The sequence below is a fragment of the Hyaena hyaena genome, unplaced genomic scaffold (genome assembly GCF_003009895.1).
Source record: "Hyaena hyaena isolate Hyena2069 unplaced genomic scaffold, ASM300989v1 scaffold_19, whole genome shotgun sequence".
Lineage (NCBI taxonomy): Eukaryota > Metazoa > Chordata > Mammalia > Carnivora > Hyaenidae > Hyaena > Hyaena hyaena.
Window position 1 is genome coordinate 4,318,731 of NW_024080651.1, and position 24,832 is coordinate 4,343,562.

The window sequence follows — 24,832 nt, forward strand, 5'->3', positions numbered from 1 at the left end:
CTTACCTGTGTAAGCCCATAGCAAAAAATAGCCTGAAATTGTGGTGATTAATCCCTTTTCAAGATTTTGTATGTTGTCCCACTGACCTTTTAGAACTGGTAGAGACTAAGAAGTGCCAGATTCCACAATTTCTGGTTTTCCTCAGTAATACCAGGAAATCAACCATGTGGAATACATGCCTCCTAATAGTAAGAAATTACTACTTACAACCTAGGAGAAATTTGTTTGCAAGCCTCTTATGAGGTCAAGACTTGCCAGTTTGTTTCATTCTTCTTGCCTTTTGTCTCCTTACTCTTATCAACCATCTCGTTTGACTTTTTTGCTTTTAAAACTTAAAAACTATAATAAATTAGGCAGTTATTTCAGCTTATGGTTAGCCAGTAATTTTATTGTAATACCATTCTTCTAGAAGAATGTCAGTGAATAGTTTTTCCTAATGTTAATTAACCCCTTGGTGATTAATTATGTATTTATGTGCAGGGGGGATAATTGACTCTAAAGCCTTACAGGTAATGTGAATTGAAACAGTCTTTTAAAAAGAGCAATTGTTTTATTTGACTATGAAAAATTCTTACTTCATACTCTTATCTTGCTGACTTAATTCTCTGTCCTCTTAGGTTTAAAATCATTTCATTTTCAGTTTTCAGTAGCTACTTTGGTTATATACAAGTGAATATGCCAGCAAGAATGGATTTGTAATGGCTTCTTAGTTTGGTTTTGTTTTTAGCTTGGTATTTTAATTTTGTGCTATTTAAAGGTCAGTAAAAAACAAGATCTGGTAATCACTGGAAAGAATAAGTATCTCTGTAAATGATCTTGAGGAGAATAAAAATTTAGACCTATATATTTGTGTGAATTAAAAAGTTAATGTGATACTAAGGAGGCATGTTTAAAGTGTACTTATATGTAATAAGTTTTAAAAGCATTCCTTCCTCTAGCATTTCCTACCTGTCCCCTATTGGTTTATGAGAGAAATCTTCCTAAATTCAGGATTCCTCATAACTTTTCTCTTAATTCTAAGTGTGAATATTCAGTGTTCTTTTAGTCAAGAGCTACCTTTTAAGAACGGAACTAGAATTGGTTCAAAGAAAAAAAAAAAAGGTAAGAGTTACGGAAAAATGAATTCCTTTCAAATATGGCATATTTATTCCTTCACCCAGTCATTGACCTCAGAGGAAATGACTGAAGAGGAATAAAATGGAACAGATTGACACAGAATTCTTCATCTAACAAGTTATTTTGGTATTTATAGGCGTTGAGCCATTTTACAAACCTTTGTATACCCTAAATAATTATGTTTTTAGAGATTCTAAGGCACATGATATAAACTTACTAAAATATACCCCCTTCATTAAGCTTTTTTTTTTTTTTTTTGATGTAAGAAACTGAATAGAGGGGTGCCTAGGAGGCTCCGTCAGTTAAGCATCTGACTTGAGCTCAGGTCATGATCTCACAAGCCCCACATCGGCTCTTTATTGTCAGCGCAGAACCCACTTCTCCCTCTCCCCTTGCCCCTCGCCTGCCTCACATACTATCACTGTCTTTCAAAAATAAACATTAAAAACAAAATTATATATAAAAAAGAAACTGAATTGATTTTTTTATACTTTTGCGTTTATAAATTTTTATCAGCTGTAACTTCTTAATTCTTCTTAATTCGTCATGGTGAATACCTCACAGTCCTAGGGAAGTGACTGTATTAATATACAGTTTGTTTTTAAATATAACAAGATTTTGTTTAATGGTGACTGAAGTTGTATAAATCTTTTTGGATTTCATGAACTATTTATAAAGTGGTTAAAGTTTCATTTTTAGAACTTGAAGTCACTAATTTCTTTCTACATTTTAAATATCAAACCTTAAGATTCTTGTGCTTTAAAATAAAATGGCATGGAGCCTGGAGCCTGCTTCGGATTCTGTGTGTCCCTCTCTTTCTCTGCCACTCCCCCACTCACATTCTGTGTGTGTGTCTCTTTCTCAAAAATAAATATTAAAACAAAATTTTTTTGATCTTAAAAAATAACAGGGGTGCCTAGGTGGCTCAGTTGGTTAAGGATGTGACTTTTGATTTCAGCTCAAGTCATGATCTCACAGTCCGTGAGATCAAGCCCCATGTGGGGCTCTGTGCTGAGAGGTCAGAGCCTGCTTTGGAGTCTCTCCCCCTGTAAATAGATAGATAGATAGATAGGACCCAGCTAAATGTTAACATAAACATTTTTGATGAAAAATAACTTTTTTTGTCCTCCAGAAATAGTGTAAAGAGTGGCATTATTTACAGATCTCTTTAATGTTTGCTACATCCTCCTCTACTTCTGCATTTAATTTGTTAAAATATGTTGGCAGAAGTGTTGAAATATATGAAGTAGCTACATATACAAGTATGTAATTAGAAGCATATTTTAATCGTTTTTCTGTCTGGAAAATATTATGTGTATTCTTTTGTTATATTATACCAAAACTTGACATATAATACTCCTTTAAAGATAAGGGGCGCCTAAGTGGCCCAGTTGGTTAAACGACTGGACTCTTGATTTTGGTTCAGGTAATGATCTCATGGTTTGTGAGATTGAGCCCCATGTCAGCTCTGTGCTGATAGCATGGAGCCTGCTTGGGATTCTCTCTACCTTTCTCTCTGCTCCTCCTTACTCTCTCTCTTTCAAAAATGAATAAATAAACCTTAAAAAATGGCTTAAAGTTAGTTGCTATATGGAATCTGAAACCATATCAGTGAACTTTTTGTATTATATTACACTTTAAACCATTGTTGTGTGGCACCTGGGTAGCTCAGTAGGTTGAACATCTGACTTTGGCTCAGGTCATGATCTCTTGGTTCATGAGTTCTTGTCCCACATTAGGCTCTCTGCTGTCAGTAAGGAGCCTGCTTTGTATCCTCTGTCTTCCTCTCTTTCTGAACCTCCCCCATTCGTTCTCTCTCTCTCTCTCTCTCTCTCTCTCTCTCTCTCTCAAAAATAAACATTAAAAACAACAAAAACCCGTTGATCTGCCTTGCACTTTATTTTTTAATGTTTTATTTATTTATAAAATGGTATTTAATGAATAAATTGGTTAGTAAGTTTGTAACTAAAACAGTTGCACAGATGCTTTACCTCAAGACAACCATAATATGTCATTAGGTGGCAGAAGTATTTGATGTTATTTCCTGTATGAAAAAGACTTACTTGAAGGGTCAAGATTTAATAAAATGTTACCATTACCCACCCCCTCCAAACTTTATCAAGGACATTCTAAGTGAAATTGGTGTCACTGCTTTGATTATACTAAGGTGCCATTAGTTTTATCTACTAAATTCTTTTTGTATTGTTAGTACAGATGTCAATACAATGGATAAAGGCAGGTAATGTCTTAATATTATTGTGAAGGTAGTTTTGATCTCATAGAGTCCCTGATGGGATCTCAGAATCTACGGACCTAACTTGGAGCCTCACTAGTAGTGTTATTGTTATATGATTAAGAATGCTAATTAGGTAAAACCTTCAGTGTTTTTTATAGGTAGGATTTTTTTTTCTCTTTGAGGAGATTTAAAGAATTGTTGGAATTAGGTTAAGCAGCACATGCAGAACGGTCTCCTAACTAGTGGTTATAATTCTAGTGCTGTTAGAGGAACATGATACATCTTTTGCTCTTGTAAAATGTGCTATATATATAGATTCTATAATAATTTGTAGTTCTCTTTTCCTAAACCATAAAAATTGACAATATAAAAGACTTTTTTAATACAAACCATGATTAGTTCAAGTGTCACTGAGATTAGAAATTATTGCTTTCTTTTTGAAATTGTTTTAATAGAAATCTTTTTTCTAATATAAGGGAGACTAAGCTAGGGATAGTGGTTCTCACGTGGTTTCAGTTTGAGGAATTCAGTTCCTAAACTTAAATTTTTAAAGAAACATTTCCATTATAGAAATTTCACATCTAACCAAAGTAGACACATTGATTTAGTGTGAACCCCTGCTTTACCCAGCTTTCATCAGTTATCCCTCATGGACAGTCCTCTTTGAATTAATTACTGCTCACTTCCTTCCTACCTTTCCCTCTCCCAATTATTTTGAAGCAATTCTAGACATTACATTATTTCATTCTTAATTCAGGATGTAGCTTTCAAAAATAAGAATTTAAGGTTATAACCTAAAGAGAAAAAACTATCTTGGTTTCTCTTACACGTAATGTACTAACAACTTAATAGTGTTTAGTAAAAATGTTCTTAACCTCTTAGACCTTTTTTTTTTCTTTTTGCACCGATAGTATATTTGACTAGAGATGCCTAATATTTTGGATGGAACACTGAGGATGAATACTTTTTCTTTGAGCTTTCTTCCTGTTCACCTTGGTCACTGGACTTTTATTGTGATTATGCTACTAGACACGGCAGAAAAATCAAATATGGATGACTGGGAGCTCTGAAATTATTAAAGGGTTTTGGGTTTTTCCAGGATGAAGAGACTCGGCACAGCCTTGAGTGCATCCAGGCCAATCAGATCTTTCCCAGGAAGCAGCTGATCCGGGAGGATGAGAATCTTCAGGTAATTATAGGCCACTTTGATTATAAAACAAATGACTATTTAGCATCATAGTAACAATGTAGCAGAACTAATGAATTGAAGTAACACACTGTATAATCTTATTTTTCCTTAAACCATACACAAGTAGAAATGCAAGCTGGAAAGCATCTTTCCTTTTAGAAAGACATTATTTCCTAAGAATGCATTGTTTGAGATGATCATCTCAGGCATTCCTTCAGTAATGTTGAATTTGAATAACCAAGTATATTTGAATTATGTGGACATAACTCATTCTCTTTAGGTCCTTTATTTACTTAGTATGCTAAGTTTGAGTGACGGGTTTTATCATCCATTCATTCAACCTGTGCTTGAAGACTTTGCTTTACTGTTTTAGAACTCTGAAAGGTTTATTCTTCCATTTTGAAGGTTCCTTTTCTTGAACTTCATGGAGAAAGTACAGAGTATGTGGGCCGTGCTGAGGATGCCATCATTGCCCTTTCTAATTATAGACTTCACATCAAATTCAAGGAGTCTCTTGTTAATGTAAGTGATTACCAACTGTTTTCCTGCTAAAGTAGTTGGAGAAAGGAAGAATAAAAGCTTGTTAATGTGCTCAAAGAGAGGAATGTTACACACAGGGTTGGGTATGAAAACATTGTGTGCTCTGCTTTTCTGTCACTGAATTTAGCACTTAGGGACACTAGGTTAACAAGCAACTCTTATACTTGATTTAAAACGTTACATGTAGTTGTCAGCTGAATTGTCCATTGTTTAGTAACACCGAACAATTTGTACTAGGTAATGGTGTATCATTAAGCTTCATAAGGGTACAAAGGCTGAATAGGTTTTTATTCTTCAATCTTTAGTAGCTACCAGTTGCCTGAGTTGAGATAATTTCCAGGACCTTAACATCAAATGATGAGATGTACTTTGAGCTCAATGCAGACTCTCATTATAGGATGAAGTTAACTCTAATGGCTTCTTGGTGGAATAGCATAGATGTTAAATACAATGTTTATTTGCATAATGGACTATATTACTGAAGAAAATGGAGGCTCTCAGATCTCAAGAGTACATTTACCCTTTTCAGTTATGAGGGTAGTCTCTGAACTGCTTCTTCAGTGCACTGTCATCATTAATAGTTTTCAGTGAATGTGCCTTTCACCACAAAGATACGAAAGTTCATGTACTTCCGTCAAATGAATGCCTTCTTCCGTTTTCATTTGCTAGTATTGTGGCTTTCTTTGTGCACCTTGGTTCTAGCACAGAGAAATGTACTATGACATTTTATAAAAGCTCAGGGCTTTATTTTCATTCAGATTGTGTGTTTTTGGTATTCATTTTGGGATTCTTTGAAATCTGTCACTTAATTTACTCAGTCATCCAAGGGGCGCCTGGGTGGCTTAGTCGGTTAAGCGTCTGACTTTCGCTTAGGTCATGATCTCGCGGTTCGTGGGTTCGGGCCCCGCATCGGGCTCTGTGCTGACTGCCAGCTCAGAGCCTGGAGCCTGTTTCAGTCTGTGACTCCCTCTCTCTCTGACCCTCCCCTGCTCACGCTGTCTCTCTCTCTCCTAGAAATAAATAAAAATTAAAAAAAAAAAAAAATTTAATTTACTCAGTCATCCAAAAGTTCCACATCTTCTTTGTCATACTCTTTCCTTTGTCAGAATGGCTGCCATTTTGTTTGAAATTGGCTTTTATTATTTATGTAGTATTTATTATTATTCGTAGTTAAGCATTTATATCCAGAAGACATTATGGCTTGAATTCTTCTTGGCATCTAGATTTGAACGACGATCATAGCTATTAATGTTAGTTTTCTGTCCCATCAACTCAAAATACACACCGGATTCATCAAGGAGAGAGGCATGCTGTGCATTCATACCCTATAGCAGTGTATTCAGAAGCATCTGTTTGATACTGGGTGGCCATGATAGGGGGGAAATGGATGGAAACTCCTATAAAATCCCAACAACCAGAAGTTGCCCACCGGCTACTGTGGAAGTAAGGACAGTAATAATTAATAGAATTTCCAAGTTTAATTTTGTGTTTAAATTCTGTTTATATGGTTGGAATTCATGAAATTGTAATTGCATGTGGGGATGATAAGGTTTTGTATTGTATTTTCCGTATAGTCCCGTCCTCAATTTGGTTTGTGGCCAAATATTTCAGAGGCTACTTTTAGATCTATTTGGAGTAGGGTCTGTTAGATAGAAGGTATGGATTTGATCATGTCATTTACCAGCTGAAAGCCCTTCAGTGATTCTTTACTGTTTCTAAGATGAAATTACTTAGCATGGTATTAGGCTAAGTGGTGTGATCCTTGGTGCCTAACTTCATTTTCTCTTTTCCCCCTTCTCTCCTTTGCATTGTTAGTAAAACCACCTTCCTTGAAGTATTCAACCATACTTCACACCTCTGAATTCTCTCTCTTCTCTCTTGTTTGGGGAGTTTCTCTTCATCTGTCAAAACTTAGTTTAGGTGGTAACTTTTGTGAAGGTTTATTACCTTCACCTCTGGCTTCTTTGATATCTTGAAGACAGCTTTACAACATTTATGAAATGTGTCGTGATTTTTTTTGGTTATTCATCTTTGTATCTTAAGAATCTAGCATGTTTTCTGGTGCCATGGTATTCAGTAAATATTAAGTGATTTGGAGTTAATGTGGGTTTGAAATGCATATTAGACCATTTTTAAAACCCTTTTGGGTTTAAAGCTCATTTAAAAACAAATTTCTGTGTGAACAGAACTGTGTTGTCATAATCTCTAACAGTGGCTGTATGAGTAGGCTCTTTACTGGAGTGTTGGTCCCCCATTGTGAGTGAGATACAGTGCTTAAGAAAACTTACTCCTGTTCTTACTTTTGACCCATTTCGTCATCTAAAAGTGTTTCCTCAGTGTAATAATCTTCTAAGGCTTAGAGCCTGCATGTCACTTAAAAGTCCCGACAGTGGCTTTGCACAGAGAAATAATAGTGCAAAAGTATTTTGGCATTGCAGTGACTTTACACATTGAAATTGAGAGAGATCAGGATTTCTCCATACAGATAAATTAATCACAGTAGTAAGGTTCCTAAAACCTCTGGTTACTCCAGAATACAGTGGCTCTTCCTGCACTAGCTCTCGGGTGGAGTCCAGAGAGTGAGTTAGTTGGTGGTATTGTCCCTCCTCCTTTCCCTTCCTCTTTCCCTCTCTCAGCAGATAAGTATTTCAATAATATAACATGAGATCAAGAGACCCCTCCCCTTTTTAAAGACTATTATATCTAAATCAAACACCTTTCAACCATCAGAGCCTAAATATGCCAGTATATATCGTGGCATGCCCTGGTTTGCATCATTTTGTATGCTTTTAAGTCAGCACATTTAGCACATCTGAAAGGGACTTACCATCAAGTTTTAAATAGCTGCCTGATATCATATATTCTCTTTTAATTTCATAGCACATTGAATAAAACCTGTTTGTAGGTTTGGGTGCCATAACATCATTACTTTAAACACATTCACTGGGTATCAGGTTTCCAAGTCCTAGGGTATACAATCTCTGTAGTAGAGTTCATTTGTAGTATTAAAAGTATAAACTACGCCTATGCTGTGTTTTTTTCAAACTGTATTTCTACATATGTATAGGTATATTTCTTTGCTTTGCTAATTTATAAACACGTTAAGTGTTGAAGTGGAATTCATGAAAGTTTAAAACAGTTTTTGTTGTATAATTCAATAGACTGCCTCTCAATCTGCTGCTTCTGAAATCCCAGTAAGTAGCATGGAAATCCTAGGTGGTTTTTGCACCTGTGCTTTGGAACAATTTGATTTTGACTGTCAGATGCTCACCTTGCAAAGCAGCAAAATTTGTCCTCTCTGCATGAGTCCCTTCCCTACTCTTACTAGACAAAGTTCTAGCAGTACACTGTGATGAGAACAATTTGTGGAGTGAGGATAAAGCCCCACAGTTTATACATAAACAGATGGGATTGTGACCTTCAAAAAATGTAAAGTGAATTTCAACTAGGAATAATTTGTAAAATCAAAAAGGACATTAAAAATTTCTGTTTCCAGGCTGGTCTGTTAATGCTTCTTAGGAAAAAAGTGGAATTGTAGCAGCTTCAAATGCTTTTCCTTAGTGTTTTTTCACATTTTTTCACAGCAAAAATCTTTATTCCCCAAGCATCAAAAGGAAGTTACTCTTAACAGTTAATGCACCTTGGCTGCACCATTCATGTGCCAGCAGAGGTCTCTGAATCAGTACTGAAGGTAGCTTGTAAATGTAAAAGGTGAGCAGTAAAGAGTTTGGGTCTTTAACTTGTGAGTCTTCTTCTAACTGGTTTTTATAGAAGATTTAAGGCTCAGATAGTCCACAGTTTATTACAGATTTTAGGTATAGACTTATTATTTTCACTGTTACTGGCCTTTAAAAAAAAATGTTATTTGTATTGAGAGAAAGACTGAGAATATGAGCAGGGGTGGGGCAGAAAGAATTCCAAACAGGCTCTGCACTGCCAATGCAGAGCTGGATGTAGGGCTTGAACTCACAAACCTGGAGATCATGAAATCAAGAGTTAACCAACTGAGCCACCCAGGTGTCCCTGTTCCTGCCATTTTTACTTCAAATGTATGTATAGGATTAGTACTTAACCATTCATGCTATAAAAAGAGCATGTTTTTATTATATTTAAAAAATGTTTAGTTTGAGAGAGAGAGAAAGCGAGTGCAAGTGAGCGAGCTTGAGCTGGGGAGGGGCAGAGAGAGAGGGAGACACAGAATCCAAAGCAGGTTCCATGTTGTCAGTGCAAAGTGCTTTGTGGGACTCAAATTCACGAACTGTGAGATCATGACCTGTGCTGAAGTAGGACTCTAAACCTGCCGAGCCATCCAGGTGCCCCAGTATGTTGTTTTTAAAAGGTAGAAATTATTCCACTTTTAAATTCTGGTGCTTAAAAATAATGCACATGTGCATGCATTCACATGCACTTGCGCGCACACACACACATACCCAAGATGAATTAAAGTAAACATGTTAGGGTATGAGAACATAAAATTCCCTCTGGAATGAGAAAGTACTGTGGGTCTTTAATACTGTGCATGTTAAATTTTTAACTGCTGCTTTCCTGCTCTTTTGGATTGATGCTCTTATGAATTTTGGTGTCTATGATGTAACTCTTGGCCATTTGAGGAATTAACAGCACTGAGTGTGTTTGTTTGATGTCTTGTTTTAAGCATGAGTTTGGTGGAGTTTATAAGAGGAAAAGCACTGTTAAGGAAGATAGAATTACCTGTCAGGTAGAAGGTAGAGGAGAAAGGAGCAAAAAGAAAATGATCTGCTACAAAACACTGAATTAGTAGGTTAGGGAGGATTTGAATGTGACTTAGTTTTCTTCCTACTCTTCCATGGATATAACTGTCCACAAGTCATCTTGGTTTAAATTCTGTTTTCCTCTTAAAGGTCCCCAGTGGATAGACCACTTAATTCTGAAAGAAAGAGTAAAGTAGAACTCCTACAAAAAGAAGGCGTAATCTTAGCAGAAGAAAGGAATGTGCACCATTATAATAGAAGGAGCCTGGGCTAGAGGACAGACATGGTTTCTGATCCTGACTCTGCCTCGAGCTTCTAGTGTAAAGGCTTAATCCCCCTTTTTGATAAAACGGCCTTGAATTGAATGGTACAGATTCGGTGACATAAAATTCAGTGGCATTGATGAGAATCTGTAATTGTTTGCTGATGGGGTTGAATGTTAGGTGTGTCTGGTTACAGAAATGGTAAGAGATCCTTTTGATGTATGAGGAGAATTGAGAAACCTAAAGCAATGAGGCCTTTAAAAAAGTAGAGAAACTTACTGTGTTATGAAGAGGATAAGGTCTGCTTTGCCTTTTTGGAAGAGGAGGCAGTCTGGATGTGGATTGGGGTAGAGAGGAGAAGAAAAAAGGGAGATGTTCATTTGATATAAAATCAGGTATTTCTCTTTTATATGTCTCTCTTCTTATTGCTGCATATTGAAGTTTCCTGCATGTGACAGTCTGCATGAGCATTAAAATCTGCTGTTTTCCATATCTATGACTGGAGTACACATGATGGTTTCTATTGACTTGCCAGTAGATCTGCTTACTAGCATCTGATATTTTTATCTTTCTTCCTTAAATTTGTGATGTTAAAAATGCATGAAAATTCACATATCGAATGCATTTTAGGTAGTGAATATTTCACACGTTCTGAGGTATTTAATTCTGGAAGTCTGGACACAGGCCCTTGGGGTCTCAGACAATAGTAGGAGATGTCAAGCTTATCTCCTTTGTAGCACAGAAGCTTTGGCTGGTCCATTCCCTCTACCAACTGCTAATAACATTGTTTTTCAAATTTTATGGTTTCCAGGAGAGATAGATGTTTGAGGGGGACCTGAGATTCAGGTGACTGCTCCGAGAGCAGCCTCTCTTTGTAGATTTGTAAAACTCACTTTTACTTCACTCTAGGCTCTTTGTATTCCCTCTGCCTGGGACTTGCTAAGCTGTGACCATCTGATGTTCAGAAAACATATAGGAAGTTTGGAAACTTGTCTGAGGAAGTCAGGAAGCAACCAAATTTTAGTTAGTAAAAATTTTAGAAAATTGAAATTAGAATTCTTAATTGCCATTCTGGCAGCCACTTTTGGGAAGGGAGGGGAAAGGGAAATGAGGGTACATTTAAGAAAAAAAAAAACAATATGAGAGTTTGTTACAGGCCAAAGGATTGGCCTACAAACAAATCAGCGATCTCTTCCATTCTCTTTTTTTTTTTTCATAGTTTGTTTATTTTTGAGACAGAGACAGAACACGAGTGGGGGAGGGGCAGAGAGAAAGGGAGACACAGAATCCAAAATAGGCTCCAGGCTCTGAGCTATCAGCACAGAGCCTGATGCGGGGCTTGAGCTGAAGTCGGATGCTCAGCCGACTGAGCCACCCAGGCGCCCCTCTATCTTTTTAATCTACTATTCTTTAGAATTCTTGATAGGTTATCCCTACTGATTGGTTATATATTGTTGTTTTTTCCTTCTGAGGTGTACAGGTCTTGAAAGAATTTTTAGCCACATCAGCTGCTGTTTCTCTAGAACCTTGTGGTTAAGGGCTTAAAAACAGAGGGCCAAAGCTCTTTTTTTTTTCAGAATGTAGTCAAGATTTTTTTTCTTACCCTCAGTCCTATCACATGGATAAGGACATTTTGTAGATTATAGACTTATAATCTTGCTTAGAACTAAGCAAGAAGGCTCTGGTTCTGAAGTTGAAATTCCCATTCATTATCTGTATAATACTATTTTGCTTTCTTCCCTTTTTTAATCCCTGTCCCAGTTTCTGTTTCTTGTCCCAGACATCCAGCACTGGGGTTCTTTTTGATCCTCACATCATCATTCTGAGATGTCTCTGCTGATGCTGGCAACTGCATGGAGGGGCAGAGTTTGCAGGAAGTCTGTTTCTGAAACTGGCTCAGCTAATATGAGGGCTGGCCCTGTACAGGCAGCACTCTCTTGTTTCTGTGTTGGAGGAGACCACCCTCCTCTTCTCATGCTAAACATGAATTGTTGGAATGATACTTGCAATTCCCAGAGCTACGTTTTGGCTGGGCATGATACAGTGTAAGAGACAGCGGTCTACCCCTTCTTCAAGGAGTGAGTATATCCAAAATTATTTTACCAGGCTCTCTTTAAAAGATTTGGAGGGGTGCCTGGGTGGTTCAGTTGATTAAGTATCCAACTCTCTTTTTAAAAATTTTTTTAAATGTTTATTTTTAAGAGCGAGAAGGAGTGCATATGAGCGAGCAAGGGAGGGAGGGAAAGAGAGAGGGAGATCAAGGATCCAAAGCGGACTCCACACTGACAGGAGAGCCCAGTGTGGGGCTCGAACTCATGAACTATGACATCATGACCTGAGCTGAAGTCCGACTGAGCCACCCAGGCTCCCCAAGCATCCGAGTCTTGATTTAGGCTTGGGTCATGATCTTCTGGTTCATGTGATAGAGCCTGCTTGAGATTCTGCCCCTCCCCCATTTGACTGACTTTCTGTCTCTCTCAAAATAAATGGATAAACATTAAAAAAAAAACCCCACAGCATTCATATATAGTAGTTTTGGAAATTGCTTTTTGAAACCAGGGGTGAGTCAAGGTGAATTGAGCAATAGGGAGGAATCTTAACATCAACTTGAGGATTTGTCACCTTGTTCAAATGCTTTCCTTATCTGCCTCTCTTCTTACATCACTCTCCACTATTATACTTCGATGTTCAGTAGAGTCTGCTCACCGTACTCTCAAGGAGAGAACCATTCCATCTTGTTCATACCTCAAGTCCCACTCAGCTTCTCTGGTCTTTTGAAGCAAATTACACTTGGCTAGTTTCAGGACCTTTGACCACTGTGTGACCTGCTCCTGCGTTTGGATACTTGTGAGTCTCTTCTGCTTATCAGAGAGCCTGACAAGCAGCCACATCTTTTCTGTGCAGCTTGCAGGCAGTTGAGATCTCCAGTCTTCCAGGATGCTCCTTTGCTGATACAAAGCCACAAGCCTACTTTGTCATTTTTGGGCAAATAATTATAGTCCCACTATCACCTTGATCTGCACTTCTCTTCTGTAAATAAGACACGATTTCCATTCTGGTTCCTGTCAGCTTCTTTGTCATTGCAAATCACAGTTAGTTATAGTGTGTAAAGTAGTACTTGGAGAGATTGTGTGTTTGATGCTTGAGAGATGACATATTTCCCTGTTTTTCCAGAGATGGTGCCTTCTCCTCATTCATTGTCTTCATGCTCAGACATGACTTGAGGCTGTTAATTTAGAGGAAAAGAAAGGGAAACCCTAATTCACTCCATAGTAAATCACTTGAATACTAATGATACAGATACATTTGCAGTTCTACTTGCTGCTTTTCCCCTGTAGAGCTTTTGAATCTTTCTTGTTTGACCTACTGAGGGAACTGCAGGGTCAATGCTTTCTTGACTAAGGGGACTTCATCTTTTTAAATTGCAGGTTCCATTACAGCTTATAGAAAGTGTTGAATGCCGAGATATATTTCAGCTTCATTTGACTTGCAAAGACTGCAAAGTTATCAGGTATGTGATATGTTTATACTGCTGTTTAAAAGAATAGATCCATGGTTTGGTAACAGAAAAATAGCTTTTGAGAGTCAGCCTTGTTAGGAATATTTTCTTAGTAATTAGTGCCTGAAATATTTATCTTTAGGCTACTTTGCTATTTGAAGTGTTTTTAAAAAAAATTTTTATTTGGAAATTATTTCAGATTTACAAAAAAACGTGCAACAATAAAATATTACAAAGAACACTGATATTAACATTTTACTCTGCTTTATTGTTTGGAGGGGCTGTGTGTGTGTGTGTGTGTGTGTGTTTTATTCTTTTTCTGGATGATTTGAAAGTAAGTTACATAATCCTGGCTTTTCATCCTGAAATACTTTGTCCTAAGAATAGGGATATTTTCTTACATAACCATGTTGTCATTATCAACTTCACAACTTTACACTCATAATACTTTTATCTGGTCTGCTATCAATGTTCCAGTTTTGTCATTTGGCCTAATAATGCCCTTTCTAGCATTCCTCATTCAGAACAGGGTCCATACAAGGTTAGGTATTATATTTAGTTGCTGTGATTCTGTAGCCTTATTTAATCTGAAGCATTTTTCACCATCTTTCTTTGTCTTTTATGACATTCACATTTTGAAGAATATAATCTTTTATTTTAATAGAATCTTTGTCATTTTGTGTCTGTCCAGTGTTTCCTCATGATTAAATTGAGGTTGTGTATTTTCAGCTGCAATGCTGTATGTGTGAGGTTGTGTCCTTTTCTGGGTACTGTATTGCATCTGGAGGCAAACAGTGTCCATCTGTCTCTATTGCTGATGTCAGTTTTGATCATTCTTGTCAAGGTGTCACCTGTTTTCTGTATAATTTCTACATTTTCTCCCTTGGAATTGAAAAAAACAGTCTGTGGGAGGAACTTTAAGACAATGAAAATATCCTGCTTCTCATCAATTTTCTCCGTAGATTTAGCATCCATTATGGTTTTTATCTGATGTAATCTTTACTGTAATGGTTGCAAAATGATGCCTGAAATATGTTTTTAAATTTAGTAGCTCTAGAAGTTCTAAATTCCTCCAGTTTTTAGTTTATTTCTTTGATTAACTTTGGAGTGCCAGTAAATACTGTGTGTTGACATATTGATGAGCCACATTGATTGGGATGAGGGAGAGGTTTAAGTAGCCTCCTTGGTTTTAAGGTAAATAAGTTCTTTTGTGATTTGGCTGGTTTTTGATAGGCACTAACTGCAACTTCTTTATTAATTACTCAGTTTTAAACACTGTTGGCATTTGAAAAGGTGAAGTATCTTTTACCCTTATTATTTTAACCTAGCTATATGTACTGAAAATTGCAATTGATAATAGAATTGTTTGGTTCTCTATGTGGTCACAGCTGAAAATTTCAATGTAATGTGTTTTATTTTGGATGTACACTTGCTGATTTATTCTAATGGCTGAGTAGACAGATTTTGAAATCTATCTAACTGGCCAAAAGTTGCACTGTGATTTACTTTAGAGCTTGACCTAATAGATTATAACAGCAAAATTAACATTCTCTAAAACTTATTTCTTGATAACCATAAAGCTTTGGTAGAAGATATAGAAGGAAACCTTACTCATGGAAGAGAAAACTGCCATTTTACTTTAATAATTATCATTAATCAATCTTAAGCGATTTCATTAGTCTAAAAAATAAGTTTTCCACATGTACATTTATTTTTCTTTTTGACATTTTGCATCATTGGCTAAAATTTTTTGGACCTGTAATTATTACAAATGATAAACATGCAAATGATGACCTCTGATGCTTTTCTTTACTGTAGTTGTTGCTGCACTGGGAGTTAGGTACTCTTGAAATGGTGGCTTCCCACCTTTCAGCTGTCTTCTAATTACATTGTCAGCTGTCTTCTAATTACATCCATATTTGTTTGGCTTTACAAAGGTGTCAGTTCTCAACCTTTGAGCAGTGTCAAGAGTGGCTCAAGAGACTGAACAATGCAATCCGACCACCTGCTAAAATAGAAGATCTCTTTTCATTTGCGTACCACGCTTGGTGCATGGAGGTCTACGCCAGTGAAAAAGAACAACATGGAGACCTGTGCAGGCCAGGTAGACCTTTCTAAAATGTGCAAATGGTAGCTTTATTGAACTTCTATTTGAAGTATCCTTAACATGAAATGGGACTCCTAAGCATTCATGTATTCAATCAGTGTATATTTTATGTAGCACCTAAGCATGTGCCTGTCATTCTCTTAAGATAAATAGAACATGTGTCCTGCCTTTTAGGAGAAAGGAAGAACACTAAGTTTGGCATCACAATCTACTGGGCCTAAAAAAAAAATCAAAAAAACACTACAATAAGGTTTCACAGGTTTTGTAAAAAGCCTAATGGATGGGAGTCATGAGTCATGTGCATATTTGGGAAGACTTCACGTTCATGGTGGCTTTTGAGGTAGAATAAGGGTTCATTAAAGGTAGAGGGTTCATTGAAACAAGTAGCATGAACAAAGGTTCAGAAGTGTGTGACATTAGGGCACAGAATAATGGCATACAAAATGCCTTGCACTATCTTCTTCTTTTCTTTTTTTTTTTTAAAAGGTTTGTTTATTTTGAGGTGGGGGCAGAAAGAGAGAGGGACAGAGAATCCCACCCAGGCTCTGTGCTGTCGCACAGAGTCCAACACAGGGCTCAGTTTCACAAAGTGTGAGATCATGACCTGAATCAAAATAGAGTTGGATGCTTACCCGATTCGTCCCTATCTTCTTATTTTCAAGTCATATATGTCCTATTGTTACTCCTTTCATCTAATAGATGAAACCAAGGTCCAGAGAGGCCAGGTGACTTCCCTAAGGACAAATAGAGAAGCTGAGCCTGTGCTGGAGCCTAGGCCTCCTGATTTCTCAGAAGATCTTCGTCCTACTCTTCTCCCTCAGAAATGGCTTGGATCAAGTTCATGTTATTTCTCTGCATGTAATTGTCTGTAAACTTCATGCTGCCACAAATAGAACTTTGCTGGTCCAAGACTCAATCTTTAGTGTGTCAAACCTGGAAGCAAAGTCTTAAATTTCTTTTTTTTTTTTTTTTTAAATATTTTATTTATTTCTGAGAGAGAGACAGCATGAGCAGGGGAGGGTCAGAGAGAGGGAGACACAGAATCTGAAACAGGCTCCAGGCTCTGAGCTAGCTGTCAGCACAGAGCCCAAAGAGGGGCTCGAACCCACAAACTGTGAGATCATGACCTGGGCTGAAGTCGGACGCTCAACCGACTGAGCCACCCAGGCGCCCCATCAAAGTCTTAAATTTCTAAGCAGTGAAAATTTGTGAGCCTCCTTCTAAAAATGTTTCCTCTTGGGACGTTTTTCTTTAAACTTCAGTTTTTAATCCTGAATTTTTGATTTTAACAGTTTTGCCCTGGGTCATTTTAAACATTTGAGGCTAATGTAGCTTTGCTTGCATCACTTTGTTTCCTGGTTCATTCGCTGGCTGAAATTTTTTATTCATAATTAAAATACAGCATAAACATCATCTTATTTTTAAAGGTGCTTTGATGTATACTTTTGTTTGACCCTCCTGACCTTGTCAAGCAGGCAAGATAGCTTGGTGTTTCTGTTTTGGGAGACAAAGAAATGAGACTCAGAGGTAAAACCTGTTGCTAAGTCCCACTGTCAGTCATTGACAGAGCTAGGACCTAAACCCTGTTCTCAGGTATTGAGAGTTGACGGTGAGGGCATTCTGTGGATGTGGAGATGCAAAATGGTACCTGCTCTCATGGAGCCTGAAGGAAATCCTCAGGAATCCAAGCTGCACATGAGCCGTGTCAGGCCAGTGGAAAACTCAGAGTCAGCCATAAGAGTCCACACTATCCTTGGAAGGGTATTGGAATGTGCTTAGACAGTCTCTAACTTCACTCCTTTACCCATCATATCTTTTTCTTTTTTCTTCTTTGTTGAGATGCCATTGTACTTTCTGTTGTTCTTTGTGGCTTTTTTCAAGGTTTTTTTTTTTTTTTAAAGATAAAATTTACCTACGGGGAAATGCACAAATCTTAACATGTATATTTGCTGAATTTTTAACCACTGAATCTTACTAAATTTTTACTCTCAGGGCACCTGGGTAGCTCAATTGGTTAAGTGTCTTGACTTCTTGATTTTGGCTCAGGTCATGATCTTATGGTTGTGAGATTGAGCCCCACATTGGGCTCTGCACTGGTTGTGGAGCCTGCTTAAGATTCTCTTTCCTACTCCTGCTCTCTTGTGTGTGCTCTCTCTCTCTCAAAATATTTTTTTAGTCTTTACCATTTCCTAGGATAATGAAGTGAGTGACTATATCTTGCTGCACGTTATATAAGAACTTAAGTTGTTTAAGACATCTAACTCTGAAGGGCATTTTCCTGGTTTTTGGTTGGTTAATCAACAAGGCTTGTTTTTTCTCCTAATTTGTTCTCTCACAACTACAGACTGAAAATTCCTGATCTCTTTAGATGATTCTTTATTCCCTTGATGAAATTAGTTTATTTTGGATTTGAGCCATCTCTTTTTTTTTTTTTTTAATATTTTTATTTATTTCTAGAAGAGAGAGAGAAACAGCGTGAGCAGGGGAGGTTTAGAGAGAGAGGGAGTCACAGACTGAAACAGGCTCCAGGCTCTGAGCTGGCAGTCAGCACAGAGCCCGACACGGGGCTTGAACCCACGAACCGCGAGATCATGACCCAAGCGAAAGTTGGACGCTTAACCGACTAAGCCACCCAGGTGCCCCTGATTTGAGCCATCTCTTAAGGTTCATCTCTAAGATGTTCTATGTCAGAATTTCACTCTTTTTAAAAATATTTATTTATTTATTTTGAGAGAGAGTGCAAGTAATGAGGAGGGGCAGAGAGAGAGGGAGAAAAGAGAATCTCAAGCAGCGCCTGCACTGTTAGCACAGGAATAGATACAAGGCTCAGTCTCATGAACCATAAGATCATGACCTGAGCTGACATCAAGAGTTGGATGCTTAACTTGACTGAGCCATTTAGGCACCCTAGAACTTCATTTTTAATTATGAATTACTTTGTCTTAAACTGGGATGACTTGGGTCCCCATACCCTTCCCTTTCTGATCTGGTATTTTTAGGCCACCAGAACATATAGATGTCTATAGTGTCCTCTGTCTTTTGATGAGTTTGTGATGGATGGAGGTATTTGGGGGATAAAGTACTGATTTAAGAACTAGGAAACCTGAATTCAGACCCATATTTTAGCATTTAATTAAAAAAATATTGGGGAACCATTTATCTTTTCTGTACTTTAATTTCCTTTGTTCTTCAAACCGAGCCATTCCTGTTCTTCCTGTCCAAGCCGATCAGGGTATCCTGAAGATCAAATCTGTTATTGCTGGAGAGTTCAATTCAGTAAATATTTGAGTGCTTCCTATGTGCCATACTGGTCAAAACATTTTTGGAAACTAATAGTCTACAAGGTGATGCCATTGTAACTGATTGGTTGGAACTTCCTCTATGAGTAAAGGCTGTATTTTGTTTCTTCCTGATATATACAAATCCACACTAAGTTAACCCGCTGTCACTTACAAGAAATCTTACTGTACTTCAGTTGCTTGACTTCAGTGTGTGTATATGTATGGCTTTTTCCTTTTAATATATTTTCACTATGGAGTACAGAGGAAGACTTGCTCTTAATAAAAAATACTGTAGTGGCATTTTTAAAGCCAGTCAACCTGGTTCTTCTGTCTCCACCCAGTATTGTTGAGTGGTGGTGGTGGTGGCTATAACATTACTCACCAAATATGAGCATACCAGACAACCACATTCTTATAAGTCATCTTTAGGGTGAGACAGCACTTGAGATATTTCAAAGTGATGCCTTTGTATAATCTGTTCCAACAAATGAGATCATAAGCATAGATTCTGAAGAGTTGAAATTATTAGTTTATTTAGTCTTTCAGTAGTTAATAAGGCCTTTTATGGATTCTTCTCTGCCTAGCCTGTTAAGAGTAGAATGTGTCAGAGAGGAAGGAAATGGGAAAATGCATCATTACCTTGTATTCATATAAATCTTAGTTTCTGACTGTTGAAACTGTCATAATTAAGCAAGTCACATTGTGGCCAAAGCTCTGAGTCTTAATCAGATTTGGAAGAAGTCTCCACATTGTTATTGGAAGTTTACTGGTGAAACTTGCAAAAGCCTTTGCAAAACTCTTGACTCCGCTCTTACACCCATTTCAGACTCTAAAAAAGGAATGGATCAAAAGCTTAAATCTTCTCTCTCACACGCTCAGTTTTCTTCATTGGAGCTGCGTTCTGTACTTGAGCATTAGGCAGGAGTCCTGACGGGCCAGATGACTGGGCCATTTATTTGTTAGTTTAGTAGCATCAGGCCCACCTTTCTAACCTCTCTTCTGTTGAAATACCCATTAAGCACATCTTGTTTAGCCATGAACAGCATAGGACTCTGAGTCTTACACTGTGCAGCTGCCTGTTTCGTATAAAGCAAAAGCCCTTGCCAGCAGAGTCTGTCTTATGAGTTTGGATGCAGTCCAGTGAGCATACATTTAGATGACTGTACTGGAACCTTTGTTCATAGAAAAGAATGATTCCTTCTATATTTGAAAATCTGGAAGGGCTGGTTCTTACCTTCCCTGACTTTGGTGCTGTTCTTTTCCCTTACATCCTGGGTAGAGGACCGGCTTTTCTGTCACAGGCCTTTAAGTTGTGTATAATTGTGGGCTCAAATGCTCAGAATCACTTAGGGAGCTAGATTTTGGAGGGGGCCAGATTTTTTAGACTGCCTCTTGACACCGGTTTTGATAGAGACGTTCATTACTTTAAAAAGGTTTTCATTCCCACTAAAATAAGAATTGCTGGACTGTTTGCATTCGTTGTACAAAAAATACTAAACATTAAAAAAGGACACATCCTTATTTGGGATTGGGGGAGGGCAGGCAAGATGGTTGTAATGGAAACATAAAGCAAAACAAAAAACTTATAACCAGGGGCAATTGGATGGTTTGGTCAGTTAAGCACTGGACTCTCGGTTTCAGCTCAGATCATGATCTCATGGGTCGTGGGATCCAGCCTCACACTGAGCTCTGCACGGACAGTGTGGAACCTGCTTGGGATTCTCTCTCTCCCTATCTCTTTGCCCTTTCCCCTACTTGCATGCACTCACTCTCTCAAAATAAACAAATATTTTTTAAAAATTCTCTCTTTCTCCCTCTGCCCCTCTCCCCCATGTGTACCCTCTTTCCTCAAAAAACAACAAAAAACTTACAACCATAATATTTAAAATGAGATATTACAGTATGTCTAAGTATTGAATCACCGGAAACAATTCCTAGAGAGAAATTCTTAAGGGAAATCAGCAAGGAGATGTGCTTGGCATTCACTTTTCTGGATGAATAAATGTAAGGGAACTTCTAACACAATTAGGCAAAAGCCAGTTAAATTACTCATATATTTAAGGTCTGCTAGATTTTTTTTAAAGCATTACTTTTCGGAGTGTTAGTTGTGATCCACTTGTCGGTCATGAAATCAAAATTTTAAGAAAGGAAATACAAAATGAAACACTTGGGATAGAAAATACCAAAATGTGTCACACATAGTAATGGTAGGTACAGTTTTGTAAAACTCTTAAAAATAAACATGTTTTATTGGATTATGATATAAAACATAATTTGATTGTAATGGTCATTTTCAAAGTTAGAAAGTTACTGCTTTAGAGAATACAAAGGTAATTAAGTCTTTTTTTCTCAAGGAACTTGAATAACAAAGCTTTATGCTTGGTAGGCACTATATATTTCTTTGTGTGTAGCTCAGAACTCATGCTCCTGATGGTGGTTCTAAGCTTTTCTTTGGGCAGCAGTTCTATGTGGTAAATTGCCAGTGGTGGTGGTGCTGGTGGTGATTTTGCCAGTGATTATTTTAAAGTATCTATGTGTTTACGCTAAGATGGAGGTACTAATGTTAAAGAGTCATTAATTAAAGTACTTTACCTTTTGCAAAGACTTGGAGCTCTATGTAGGTGGGGAAAATCTCATTAATGAATGAACTTGGAAATGGTCATAGTTTTACAGTTTTTAGATTGGGATTATCGGTGAAAGACTGTCTAATATTCTTTTTTTAAATTTTTTTAATGTTTCTATTTATTTCTGAGAGAGAGAGACAGAGACAGAGACACACAACATGAGGAGGGGAGGGTCAAAGAGAGAGGGAGATACAGAATTCGAAGCAGTCTCCAGGCTCTGAGCTAGCTGTCAGCACAGAGCCCGACACGGGGCTCAAACCCACGAACCATGAGGTCATGACCTGAGCTGAAGTTGGCCGCCTAACCGACTAAGCCACCTAGGTGCCCCAGACTGTCTAATATTCTTGATAGTCAGTATTCCTTGCAATTTGTAGACAGATGGCACCTCAATTCAGATAGCTTTTTTTCCTATTTCAAAGCCCACATCACTCCTAAAACTTTTCCAGAATGGGATGCATTCAGCTGATTATTTCTTCCTGCATCTCTGCACCTCATCTTTTTATAGCTCTCCTTTAGGAAACCTATAATACCTAGTTTAAGCTCAAGAAAAGCAGTTTAAGTAGGAAGTAGTTTTATAGAATTGTCCTTCATTCAAGTTATTGCTGTTTGCTATTCTGAAGTTCCACTCACAGGGAGGGCAAAGCTTTATACTTTGATCACCAAAGCAGTCTGTTTTGTGTTTTTATTTGTTATTGTAATTTTTCCCAGCCCCCACCATTTACTACCTACAACACTATGTATTAGAGATACTGCTCAATGGTTTTTTGTTTGTTTTACTGCCCTAGGACTCTGTGTGTTTTCAAGGAAGAAGGTTATTTCAGATTTAATGACTTTGATGTTAAGTTCATTTTGGCTTTTGTAGCTTACTGTCTTTAGGAAGAGAAAGCCAGTTAGTTTCATTAGGGCAAAATGTAGGCAGGGTATATAAGTTTGAGTGGATGTTCTTACAGATGCTCAGTACTTTACTTAGTATGGTGTTTCCTGAGATTTTACATACTTGGAGGTATAGTTTTGTGATCTCTTCTCTAAAATTCTGTAATCTATAAGGCTCTGAAAATCAAAAGATTTTTTTCTTATCTTATTTGGTGGCTTGACCTGGTCTGAGCTGACATGAAGCTATTTGTTGCTTTACTTAACCCCATTTAGCATGATTTATCCATGCATTTCAATGTAGAAATATTAATGTTTGATTAGTACACCCTGTTGAGAGAGTGTTAACTTAATACTATATTATGTCCACCATCTTAAACTCCAGAAAACTCGGGTTTTGATATCCGGCCCATAGTGTTTCTGATGAGGAGTTGTAGATCTATATTACTACTCTTCATGAACTTGGTATTATTTTTTTTATATATACTGTGAATGTGGAACTAGGAGAGTAGCCAATATAGTGACAAGGACTGGGTTTTGAGACCAAACAGACTTACCATAATAACCTCTCTCAGTTTCAGTTTTATCCTGTGTAAAATGAGCTCAGTGAACCACTCAGAGTTGGTAGTAGTGATTAAATGAGATAACCTAGTTCTTTAAAAAAAAATTTTTTTTTAATGTTTGTTTATTCTTGAGAGAGACAGAGACAGAGCACGAGCAGGGGAGGGGCAGAGAGAGACACAGAATCCAAAGCAGGCTCCAGCCTCTGAGCTGTCAGCACAGAGCCTGATGCGGGGCTCAAACCCACGGGACCTGCAAGATCATGACCTAAGCCAAAGTCGGCCACTTAACCCACTGAGCCACCCAGGTGCCCTGAGATAACCTGATTCTTTTTTTTTTTTTTCATGTCTTTATTTTATTTTGAAAGATAGAGACAGAGCAAGCAGGGGAAGGGCAGAGAGAGAGGGAGACATAGAATCTGAAGCAGGCCCCTGAGCTCTCAGCACTGAGCCTGACGTGCGGCTTGAACACATGGACTGTGAGATCATGACCTGTACTAAAGTTGGACGCTTAACCTGCTGAACTACCCAGGTGCCTCTGAGATAACCTGATTCTCGATCAAAATTCCAAGATGTGGAAACAGCCCAAGTGTTTGTCAGTAGATGAATGGATAAAGAAGATGTGGTATATGTGTGTAATATCCCCCACACAGGGATAATGGGCCATTAAAAAAGGAAAGAAATTTTGGCATTTGTGGTATCATGGAGGGACCTACAAGTTATTACGCTAAGTGAGATAAGACAGAGGAAGACAAATACATGTGATTTCACTTATGTGTGGGATCTAAATAACAGATACAGACTCCTAAATACTGAGAACACACTGGTGGTTGCCAGAGAGGCGTGTAGGGGATGAGCAAAATAGATGAAGGGGATTAAGAGGTATAAACTTCCACTAGCAGCATAGGGTACAGTCACTAATACTGTAATAACTTTGTATGGTGACAGATGGTACTTGCACTTATGGTGAGCTTTTCATGATGTATGTAATTGTTGAATCACTACGTGGTACACCTAAAACTAATGTAAATTGTATGTTAGCTATACTTCAATTAAAAATTTTTAATTTCCTCATTCTTTTGTATATAGTCTTATCCTGGCAGGGAATTTTTACACTAAAATTAAATATAGTTTTAAAACTAAAACTAGTTTTAAACTAAAACTAATACATATTTTATTTATGTAATAACTGAGCAGGGTAGCTACACTTTTATTCTGTTTTGCAAAATGATATTCATTTCTTTCTTCTGTCCTTGGCCCCTAGGGGAACATGTAACGTCAAGGTTTAAAAACGAAGTGGAGCGGATGGGTTTTGATATGAACAACGCCTGGAGGATTTCCAACATCAATGAGAAGTATAAGTGAGTTGTAGGGGACCCTGTGGACTATTTTATAGCCAGTGCCTTTGCAGAAACCCCAATTCTCATGTGGCAGAACATTTGAACTTAGACATTTTCTTTCAATAGAGATTTATTACATCTAACTGCAGGGTCTTCAGAGTACTTCTCAAGCCTTCTGTTCCCATTGCTATCACTGGAGTGGAAAAATGATCCTCAATAGAATTCTGGAACCTTCCTATCCATTCCCTCCAGGCCTCTGTTCTTCTTGGCATGTGCATTTCCTGGGTAGTATTGTGTTCATATGTAGGCAGGCAGTTTAGATTGGTCTCATCACCACTTAACCTCACTTTGGAGATAGAATCAATGATCTCACAAGCAGTGAGTTTTTATGTGATCCCTCAACAGGGAGTTTTTATGACAAATTTTACTCCAGATTCTGTGAAATAGACATTAAGTGCTATTCTTTCTAACTTCATA

At 37.6% G+C, this 24,832-nt stretch overlaps 1 protein-coding gene across 6 annotated transcripts in view; it reads left to right on the forward strand.

The window, feature by feature from the left end:
- The window catches only part of MTMR3 (myotubularin related protein 3), a 140,960-nt gene that overhangs the window by 89,129 nt on the left and 26,999 nt on the right, over window positions 1-24,832 (forward strand). For all 6 annotated transcript variants that reach the window (XM_039225234.1, XM_039225228.1, XM_039225241.1 and 3 more), the window contains 5 exons: window positions 4,452-4,541; window positions 4,947-5,063; window positions 13,503-13,585; window positions 15,511-15,677; window positions 24,280-24,376. In XM_039225234.1, the coding sequence (XP_039081165.1) occupies window positions 4,452-4,541; window positions 4,947-5,063; window positions 13,503-13,585; window positions 15,511-15,677; window positions 24,280-24,376 (554 nt within the window). The remainder of the gene's footprint in view (window positions 1-4,451; window positions 4,542-4,946; window positions 5,064-13,502; window positions 13,586-15,510; window positions 15,678-24,279; window positions 24,377-24,832) is intronic.